At 41.5% G+C, this 11,194-nt stretch overlaps 1 protein-coding gene across 2 annotated transcripts; it reads left to right on the forward strand.

Moving 5' to 3' along the window:
• Nucleotides 1–1,192: 1,192 nt before the first annotated feature.
• Nucleotides 1,193–10,594, forward strand: FGF6 (fibroblast growth factor 6). Of its 2 annotated transcripts, XR_010605824.1 has the most exons (5): nucleotides 1,193–1,815; nucleotides 2,722–2,825; nucleotides 4,864–5,110; nucleotides 9,509–9,595; nucleotides 10,542–10,594. XR_010605824.1 is itself a non-coding variant. In XM_065629659.1 (3 exons), the coding sequence occupies exons 1-3, from the start codon at nucleotides 1,476–1,478 to the stop codon at nucleotides 5,038–5,040; spliced, it is 621 nt and encodes a 206-aa protein (XP_065485731.1). In that variant the 5' UTR covers nucleotides 1,193–1,475; the 3' UTR covers nucleotides 5,041–9,305. The 2 variants fall into 2 exon arrangements, 1 of the variants encoding a protein (XP_065485731.1); XM_065629659.1 differs by lacking the exons at nucleotides 9,509–9,595; nucleotides 10,542–10,594 and having other exon boundaries at nucleotides 4,864–9,305.
• Nucleotides 10,595–11,194: the final 600 nt, after the last annotated feature.

Consider the following 11,194-nt stretch of genomic DNA (forward strand, 5'->3'; position numbering starts at 1 on the left):
CCCCCCTGTCACGGTGCTCCTGCGTGAGTGCTGGCAGTATCCAAGGTCTCATATTACACCCCTGTTAATGTGAAACTGTATGTCACGTCGGGTGCTCTCAGTTCAATTACGCTTCCAGGTACTCTCTTTATTAACACGCAGGGATCTCAAATGACATAGGCGACGCAAGTTCTGTGCTGTGAAAAGCTGACAGACATGTTGGCAAAAATATCTGCATAAATCTCAGTCATTTTCGTTCCACTAATATGTTAATATGTCCTGTGAAACTAATTAAGAAAAAAGTCTAATCTGTCCAGCCCCAAAGAAGCTGAAACAGCACCAGTACAAAATGAGCGGAAACAAGTAAGACAGTCTGAGCAAAGGTAAGGAGAGGAAAAGTGAGATGCTAAAACATTATTACAAAAAAAAGAGTATTTGGGCTTGAGGAAAAGAGACAGTGAAACAGTAGGGAGGTGTGGCCATTTCCCTTTTTCCCCTTCTTTAATGCATTACCTAAGCCCTTATGAACACAAATACTATTGCACTCCTGCAAGAGGCACACACCCTCCCCAAATAAATGTGATAATTTGGAAGACATCTCAGTGAAAAACACGAAAACTTAAGAACACATCAATGTCCCCAGCTACTTATAGCTACAAGATCAATGCTCCAGCCTGCACAGCCTGCTCTGCAGAATTGCCGCTGCAAGCAGCAGAAATGTGCTTGCATAAAAACAGCAGGAGCAAGCCCTGGGGCTTCCTCTCCCTTTGACACGGCTTACCTCTCTGTTAACCAGCCAGGAGCACTCCTTTTAGAGGAACAGACAAGCTGTTAGCGCGTGGGCCACTATAGTAAGAGGTGCCTTGGATTTGCTGAGTATTCACAGCAAGAGCAATGACCACTTCAAGCCAATTCTCCCCAAATATTCAGCTGCCCTGACATACACCCAGTGATCGTGACACCAAGGAAGTGCCTGCAAAGTTGTCATTGCTCGCTGATGAGGTCCATAACTGCTTTTACATCTTCTCTAAATAAGGAAGCCGCTGCCCAACCAATTTGACTCCTTTGCTTTCAACAGCCAATGAAACCCCACTCCTGCCTCTGGTCTTGGGTGACAGCGTTCACCAAACCTCAGCCAGCCCGAGAGGACAGCAGGTTAGTGTTACAGCCGTGGCAGGCTTACCTTTGGCAAGCTGTTGATGTCAGAGTGATGATGTGGGGAGGGACAGCCTCTACACTATAAAAATGGGTCAATCAAATATAACTGAGGCTGCTCACCGGAAAGCCAGATCTACAAAACATGGTCCCCACCAGTTCGAGTCCTGCCGGCCTGTCTCTGCTTCCAACCCAACTGTTATCGGGCTTTAGTTTCATGTCAGCAATCTCTATTTGCTTTCCAAAAATAAGCCTCTGCCACTATGCTGAAGGGAGAAAAACAAGAAGGGTGGTATTTTTAGGGCCATTAATTCTGACCACGTGCCCAGGAGGTGAACCGGATGGCCACGGCACAAAGACTTCTCATCACTATGTCCTGCGAAGCCAGCGTTCACCGGACGTTGCCTGCTTTCCTTCTCCTCGGTTTTCTAGCTGGGATTGCTTCAGCACATCCAGTTGTAAGCAGAACTAATGGCACATTGCTGGAAAGAGGATGGCAATCTCTGTTGTCCAGGTCCATTGCTGGGATGTCAGGGGAGAAGTCAGATGTGAACTGGGAGAGTGACTATTTGCTAGGAATCAAGAGGCAGCGAAGGCTTTACTGCAACGTGGGCATCGGGTTTCACCTTCAAATCCTCCCAGACGGAAGGATAAGCGGAGTTCACAATGAAAACCAATACAGTGAGTTGCATCCAGAAATGAAATAGAATAGATGTCACTTAATTGCTGTGAACTCTAGTAATTACCCTTCATAGAATGTAAATGTTATTACTTGATATTATTAACCTGTGCTACATCTGTTGCCTTTTAAAAGTCTCTGGGATCAATAAACATTAGAACCCTCCAGGCTGGAACATGTCACAAATGCTTAGACAAATTTAGATACAATTTATTTTTACTCTGCTTTACTGCACAGATGTGAAAAGACAAACCAGGTTGAAAACAGTCTCTCTGCTGCATTTTCTCACCCCTCATTTTCTCATTTGCCTTTCAAATTCAGGAGGCTGTTGCTGAGCACAGAGTACCAAAGTATGATTTTTGAATCCCAGCCGACTAGTGCTTTTGAGACACTCCATCATTGAACAGGCTGGCTGTTTCCCATTTACTTGTTCTTGTGGGTGCTGGTCTGTAACTGTAAGGTTAAAAGAAAATCACTAGCCCTATGGATTTGAATTTCCTGTAGAAGGTAGCTGCTAAAATCTTTTGCAGCTATCATGGGGACACTTCAAAATGCAAGCTATACTTCTCTAAAGCTCAATAACAAAGGCTCTGTAATCACAACATGTTAGATGAAAAGAATTGGCTTATTAGAAAGCCCAAGATTTTGACAGACCAAAAGAATCTGATAGAGTAAAATGATTATATAGCGTTTGACTACAATTGCAGAATTATTTTAATATCCTATGGCATGTAGGAAAAAACAAGATCTTCTCTGTTTTGTTTTTGTTATACTAGACTACGGAGATCATTCTAGTAAAGAAAATATGAAGTGTTCATTAGGGTTTTGAAAAAAATAAATTATATATGAATTGCCCTTGATTAGCTATAAATTCTGCGATCACTTCTGTTGAACTTCTCATTTTTCAGGTCTCTTTGAAATATCCACTGTAGAGAGAGGTGTTGTTAGCCTGTTTGGTGTGAAAAGTGCTCTCTTCATTGCAATGAACAGCAAGGGGAGACTCTATGGAACGGTGAGTACAAGTGCAAATAGTTTTTCAAGGCTTAAACAAAGGCTGCAAAAGTGTTGTTTGGTGGGGTTTTTGTTGCTATTTTTTTTTTTTCCCTCCTGGAAATCTCTGATTGCAAGCAGAGAAAATAGCCTTTCAATCACAGAGAGCCTGCCCAGCCTGGTGTCACCAGTGTTATTTAGTGTGACAAGAAGCATGGTTGTTAGAGGTCTGTTATTTTAAAGCTTTCCAATAAGATTGCACAGGGAGCACCCTAGGAAAATGAACATATTCTGCAAATAGTATGGATTAATTAGATGGCCGCTTCTAAGGGCTCAGCACTGCAAACATATTCTAGTAAGACTGAACTTTGTTGCTTTCCTTTTGTGGTGTATTGTGTGTAAAGCAAAAGTGTGTGCGCTGGAAAAAGCCCTGGGAGGTAAAGCTTGTGTCTATGTCCATGAGTGTGTGTGTGTGATTGCATGCACATGGGTGTGCATACAGATGTGTGTCAGAGAGGTACAATTAGAGCTATGTATACTAGCTACCATTAGTAAAATCATTATCAGATGCCCCCCCCCACCAAAAACAATCCCACCATGAAGAATAAATAGGAAGTCTACCTTACAAAGTCATCATATGTGTCTGTGGTTATTTTAAGGACCACTTTTGTGAGACCAGGCCCAAAGAGTGCGAAACCAATAATAGCCATTAACAACGCTATGCAACTCATACTGAAATATCATCACCACCATCCTCATCTAGAAAGTGCTAGCTGTGCAATCTAAATGCAGTTTAATCTCTGAGGCCTGAGCGGGACATCTCCAGTCTCAACATTCAGCAGAAAAGGAGCTTGTTGGGAGGTGCATTTGAAAGAGGCTGGCTCTGGGCAATAGGCAAAAGCCGTCCATCTCAAATTAATGAGGGGTACTGATTGCATTCATCTCTTTTTTGTCAAGAAACGACAAAGTAATTTCCTTTGAAATAGCTGTAATTTCAACAAAACATTTCAGTTGCTTAATAAAATACCAAATGTTGTGGAGGACCTGTAGCTGTTACTAATCTGATACATTCCTTCTCCCACAGATAAAGCAAGCAAGACATTTTAAGTTTCATGTCTGATTTCAAGCACTTAAAAAGTGCCACAAGCCCAAATGCTTTGCTTGACTAGGTCTTTCAAAAGGAATGCAGGGTCTGGCTTTGAGCACATTTTGATATTTTTTTTCCGCAGTTCAATCCAGTCTTCCTTATTTTCAAAGATGTTTTTAAAAGCTGTAAGAGATGTGTATTTTCCCTTGCTCAATGCAATGCCCTAAGTTAAACTCTTACAAACTTTTACAAAGCAGTCCAAATGGAACAGCACTAGTGGTGTCTTATGTGCCAGACATTTAATGTCAGGGAATTATTCTGCTTTCTCTTTTAATTTCCTCAATGCTCTGTGTTTGTCTCCTGCTTTTCCTTGCACCTCCGCTCTCAGATAACGTCCTCTTACTGGATTTATGTGATGCAACATGAAGAAATATAAAACTTTTCCTGCTGCATATCTCACCAGCAGTTAAATGTGATATCACTCATGTTTTAAAAAAAGAAAAGGTCTAGTGACAATCTGAAGTCTTATTCAAATACTTTTTTCAAGCAAATAGTTTTCCCTGGAAATTGCTGTTTGTAAGAGAACTGAAGATCTTTCTTTTATAAATTACAGGACCTCTTGCAGAGGAGAGGTGTCAAATAAAGATACATCATTTGGGCAAAAAGGTGTGATGCTGACAGAAATCATTGCTTGCACATAAAATGAAGAAATCCATGATTTATGATGAATTAATTTGATCTGTCACAGGAAGTACACAATCCATTTTCTGGACAGGTGGCATGTGAGTTCATCTGACACCAAATTAGCACTGAGGAGGGAGATTTATTGTTGGATGCAGTCACCCCAGCACCACCTGTTGCACACTGCAACAAGTTCTGCTGTAAAAACACTGTTAAGAAAAATGACTCGAGTCTTCATGAAATATTTATTGTACTTGCTTTGTTTTTACCCCCACCCCTTCCTATTCTTTAGGCTGTTTTTCAAGATGAGTGCAAATTCAAAGAAACCTTGTTGCCCAATAACTACAATGCATATGAATCAAATGCTTACCGTGGTGCTTACATAGCACTCAGCAAACATGGGAGAGTGAAGAGAGGAAACAAGGTTTCTCCTGCTATGACAGTGACCCACTTTTTACCGAGGATATGAACCTGAGCAAAGCAGAAGATTAAATCCCAGGAAAAACTGTTTCATTTTGCACATGGGAATAATCTCCCAGGTAAAGTATTTATACTGGTCATAGGGAAAAAAAATCTATATTTGTATGTGTATATTTGGATAAAAATATTTGTACTAGATTCATCACGTAGCATATGTAATACGATGCTGCTGCTCTTCTACTCTGTACAAAATTTACATGGCTGTGTGCCTCCTTTGGTGCTGAAGAGAGAAAAATGCAAGCTGGAGTACAATGGAAAAAATGTATTTGGAAGATATAGAATGGCTGTGGATAATAATCTAATCAATCATAGGTTATCTGCTAATTAATACTAATTACCTCAGACAATAACCTTTCCTAGTGAGCTGTTTACATATCATGGGCCAAATCATCGGATGACTTTGCTCCACCAAAGCTTCAAGCAGTTCACTCCACCTGAATATCTGCCTGCACCCCCGCTTCTACACCTTGTGTCCTGTTTTGAAAAGTCCTCAACCTATTTTGATCGTTAGGGTGCAGATTCCACAACCATTTCTACACAAGCAAACTGTCTATCCCTAGAGGCCCTCTGTCTCTGAAGGGATTCTCCAGGGTCTCCTCGCATGGACTTGCTGGCAAAATGAAGACCTATAATCAATTTCACTTAGGAAGGGCCACAGGATAAATCACAGATGGGTCCCAAATGTAAAATATATTTGGAGCTGAGGATTTTGAATGCCGCCTCCTTGGCGTTTTGTGAGCTTAGTTTAGACCTACCTCAAATATAGATGTGTACGTCTTTAATATAAATACAGGTGTATATATGTAGACATGGGGTGTGTGAGTGTGTATCCATGTAATAGCATATTTTTAATGAATTAATCATCCCAGTCTCTAGATGTCCAGGTGCCTTTATATGCATACACATGTAAAAGAACATAAATATTTAAAGGAACTGTATTCCATTTAGGCTGAACCTTGTTAATTTCTAAGAACTAGAACAGGTCTGCAGGATGCATTTTATAAAATGAATGAAATTCATGAAAGATTCCAGTGAAGGGTTATTTTAGAAAAATTCTCCATTTTGAATTTTCTTCTATTTACTGCTTTAAGTATATTTGGTTCTTCTCTATCATACTTCACTGAGGTATGAAGGACAGAAGAAGAAAGATATGCAAGCATGGCTTCTTGGGTTGAGGCAGAGGAATTTGTGCCATAATTCCAATTTCTGTCACTTGCAAAGCATCAGTTTCAAAGACAACAGAGCAAGCTGTATGAAATACTCTCCAAAGCTGTCCTAGAAGCCATACAAATGGCATGTAACCTTGCCTTACTATTTTGACAACCTTTTTCCAGATCACCAGTGAAGCTACATTCTCTGTGCCTTTGAAAGAGTATTTTAAGAGGCCTTAAGTCAATAGTAACTATAAGTGGCAGTTACCAGAAGCCTTGGGATTCCTGAATTGATGTCGTGCTCCTAAATTTGAAACTAGATTCAAGGCAATGTCAGAGCTTGAGCATTTTCAGCATAGATGGACCATGCTGCTGCAGAAGTGAACATCTGAGTGCAAGATAATCTCCCATGTCCATCCAAAACGTGGCTATGTCCAGCCTTGACATGCCATTCTATTTGCAGGGGGCATCTATTCATGATGAATTTGAGCCTTCTGACATGCATGAAAAACACTGTCAAGGCCAGATCCTCAGTTGGAGTAAACCAGCCTAGTAAGACTATCATTTATAGCTGCAGAAGGTTTGGCCCAAAGAGCACACCTACAAGGATGTATCTACAGTCACGTTTTCTGAAAAATTGTCAAGACAATAGTTTTGTGAACAAGATACAGTTTTCCAGCTTCTTTTGCGTGATTTACACTTGCATTTATTTTGCTCAAATATCAGTGATGATCACAGTGTAAATGAACAGAAAAAAAAATGGAAATTTGCTTACAGTACATGAAAGGGACAATTTGGATATGGCAAAGGAAAGGAGCTACTCTTCATTGTCTGGTCTTGCAGTATGTAGAAAGAAGTCAAGTTGGTACACTTTGTTCATCCACAATGTGTGCAGCAGTTTGCTTTGGAAAAACGTGCATTTCAAGAGAAAAAGCAGGATTTTTGAGTGGAGAGAGTGGGCCAGAGAAAAGTTTGATGGATATCAGACAGTTACATCGACCTAGAGTCACTAGAGGTACAGATAGAAAGACTACAGCTGTGCTGAAACACATTAGCTGGCAACCTGTATCCTTGTGTTATCTTCCTAATTGTCTTTGAAATTAAGTTTGAAGAAGGTTGGAAGAGTACATGCATGTAGAAGAAATCATAGTTTGAATGCTGACACATAAGTTTCTTTCTGATTACAGCTTAAACCAGTGTCCTTAGGATAGGATGACGTCAGTTGCCTCTTAAACCAGTGCAGTCTAGAGTATTTTATTGTTGCCAGTACTGGTAAGTAGCGGGATAGCTGGCATATAAGGTGAGAATCAGACTCGCTGACTCCATTTTGCACATACTGGTCAACAGTGAGAACAAGCCGTAGACCAGGTCACAAGAAGTCTGTTTGGATGCAGCCGGCTGGGCTGAGCTTCTCCTTAAGAACTGCAGACCCTCCAGGTGCAGTTTTGGTGGGCATTTTGGAAGCCCTACCAGTCACTCTGCTGAGTTACTTTTTGTACAACTGCTTTTTCCTTATTACTTATCTATGCCAGCCAGATCAATGTTGAAGTCAACATTGAAATGAAAAAAAAGGGTCTCCCAGTGCCAGGAATCCTAATATGAGAGTGAATGACATCACTGTCAGAAGTGACAATGAAAGATGCCATTGTCAGGAGTGATAACTGCATCAGGAAACCCCTCCAGCATAAACAGTGCGGTAATGAAGTGTTGCGGAGTTTTAGACTAATTGGATACGATACTTCAACAGAGGTACTTCTTAAGCGAATGCATGGCTCCATTCAAGAAAGGAGTCAAGGCACATGTTGACACACTGTTGTGGATGTGCAAGCAGTCTAGGGGCAGCTCATGGTAGCAGAATGCACTCTGGCAGTGTTTAAGAAGTTACACAATTTGCCTGGGAAATGGCCTGATCCTGTTCTCTCTCATGCTTGATTAGCTGAATTCCACCTCCTCCTCCTCAGGACATCATTACCTGCACGGCAGAAAGAGGATTTAGGAAGACCACCCATTTTACACACCTCAGGATAAATTTGTTGAGCTGGCAGAGAGTAAAAAAAATTTAAACCATTTATAAACTGAATGTATATGATACAGAGGCTATGGAGGGAATATGGGCATGGTTTGGCACACTCTCAAGCAAAACTTTCTTTGAAAGAATAGTTCCACTGATATGTGACTACATAAAAAAACCTCATGAAAGTAAAGGATTTTCCCAAATCAGGGCCAAATTAGGAACATATTATTGATATTTCTTGCAGTGATCCCTTTCAAAGCATATGTCATCTCAGTGTTTATTAACACAGGGCCATGAAGTGGGCTACAAGCTTTGAAAGCATTGCTGTGAATGCCCAACTGCAGCCTGCCTTGCCCATATTTTGCACATGGGATTCTCCTGTGGAGCTGATATTTATTTTCAAAGTTTTTTCTTCCATAGGCAAATCCCATAATAGATTAAGACCTAATCCACCTCCATTAGAAAACAATCTTGACTGGAACAGAATCATGTTCTTAAATAATCTAATTTTCCCCAACATGCAGAGATGCAGACACACACAGTGGAAAAGAGGAGTAACGTTTGTATACCTCACGAACTATTTCAATTCCAAGATTTTATTTTGCACAGTAAAATGGTGCCAAAGTTCTCACTTTTTTTTCACCAAAATATACCTCATGTTCTGACTCAATATGGACTCACAATTGAGACTGTAAATTTTCAAGAAACACAAAACTGTCCAATAATTTGTGAAATCGCTTCTATTTTTATATGTATGTGCTGCGCACAATAGTTTAATGTATTAATAAAAATAAACTTTTATATATTTTGGTAGTGTTTTGACTCCAAATCCCTCTTAACATTTCTTTTTATTCCTTGCTTCAGAGTCACTGTATTAACACGCCTCCCCCCACAAACACACAACGTTTTTATTCACGTCTGAAAAAAGAGGACGTATTGGTACACTTAAAATTGTGGTAGACTTTTGTGTTCTTCAGACTTCTTGACTGGGAAGTCATAAGAGAGTCATTCTTGTTGTAGACAATCTGGGAGTTTCATAGAAGTGAAGAAAAATAAAACTGCAATCTGATTAAAAATGAGTTGTCATAGTCACCTGTCTAAATTCCAAAGCCTTTTACTTGGGAAGCTTCTTGTTCTTCTCTCCTGTTATAATACTACTTTTCAGTGTGTAACTGCACATGCATAAGCCTTGCCTTATTAAATAAGAAAGGCGCTTTTTTTGTCTTTGTTTGTTTGTTTGTTTGTTTTTAAATGGATTTTTCTTCTTTCTTGGGACTAACTTGGGAGGGCAGCTTCCTGGAATCATCTCTGAAGGTTTTTGCCTCACTATGCCTCAAAGTTGAGTACTTTGGAAAACCCTGCTACATTTCAGTGATTTGGTAAGACTTGTGTTCCATCCCTCCACCCCCAAGCTCTCCTGTTATGTGATTGCAGACCTCTCTCAGTCTGGGGACCCAAACTAAAGTATTAGAAATTAATAGCTGAGAATCTGCCCCCTGCTTTTTCATCCAAGCATGCTATTTAATCCATACCAGCATGATACTGCAGAGCGGACAGTTCTTCAAGGATCTGATTGCTGGTTTCCCTTCTCAGGAGCACAAGAACATCAGCAACACCACGCTGGCTAAACATTATTCTCTGCATTTGTGTTTCAACTGCCTGCGCCCCCCTGTAGTAGCTCCCTTTGCTTACCAGGAGTCATAAATTCCCGCATATTGTTGCTGTGTGTATGCCACATTTCACCTGAGAGAGCGTGATGTTTCACTGGTGGGTTAAGCAATGCTTCTGTCTGCTATAGAAGTGCCTTGTTTACAGCTCTGAAGGCCAGCCACTGTAGGTGGAAGTGGGGACAGGAGAAGATAGACAGCCCATGTGCAGTGACTGCAAACAACAGGACAAACCAGCATCTGATGCAAACTGACCTAGCCCCAGCAAAACAGAAACATAAACGGCCTGGGAAGGAGTCACCTGCAGAGGCTAGGAAAAGGCTACAGGTGGCCAGCTGACAGGATACCCCCTCAGATGGGCTGGTTTCTGCTCCCTCTATTGCAGTTTGCCATTTGAGAGGTGAAGCTGGCCAGACGCACCAAAGCAAGCGTCCAGGTGCCCTGAGAGGCACGGACGGTTCCCCTCCTACCTTCCCACTGTGTGATCCCAGCTCAGGGGATGAAAATTCTTCAGGGAATGTGGGGGACAAGAGATGCTGGTTAAGGGCCACACTTCTATGAAGATCAGGAAAAGTTTTGGCTGAACTTAGCTCAGTTTATATCATTTTCTGCTTCCTTCCAGGTCATTTGAAACTTAATGTTGTACCTATTCCTACAGGTATGGCTGCAGCACAGTAATCTTATGCTTCACCTCACCACTTCGACTTGGTTTCGTGCCTCAGCAGCTCTCTGCTGCTGATCCTGGGCTCTGTTCCCAAGATTGTAAAGCTGCGCAATGCTTCTGAGGGAAGGAGAAGCTTTAACAGGCAAGGGAAATGCAATTTAAATGAAAAATCAATCGGCTTAAAAGGGAGCCTTTCCTAGCTCCCTGCAATAATCCCGTCTCTCTTCTTTTTTCCACATCTTTTTCTCTGATCTGTCACTGAAAATATGACTGCTTCTCTGAAAAGTGCCTCCCTGCACCCAGAGCAGAGCAGCAGAGTATCCCAGCATGTCCCTTCTCTCCCCTCTCCCCCAAGTCATGCTGCTCTCTGTGTCTCCTGGCCTGAAGCCATTGGCTGAGACCCATAATCTGTCCACTTATCCAGGCTCTGGCTTCTCTGATGACCCACCATCTACATGAGGCAGCAGGTGCTGTTTTCATTAGCTCGATGAGCCTGGGTTGTGCATAGCTCCTGATTGACAAGCCAGCCCTGAGCTGGCTGGAGGTCACAGTGTGAGCAGCACAGGTGAAAGCAGGCAGCACTGCACCTTCCTGAAGCCAGCAAAAACTGATTAGCAATGGCAGCAAGATTCAAATTAAAAAATAAA

This window comes from Caloenas nicobarica, chromosome 1 (assembly GCF_036013445.1).
Source record: "Caloenas nicobarica isolate bCalNic1 chromosome 1, bCalNic1.hap1, whole genome shotgun sequence".
Taxonomy (NCBI): Eukaryota; Metazoa; Chordata; class Aves; order Columbiformes; family Columbidae; genus Caloenas; species Caloenas nicobarica.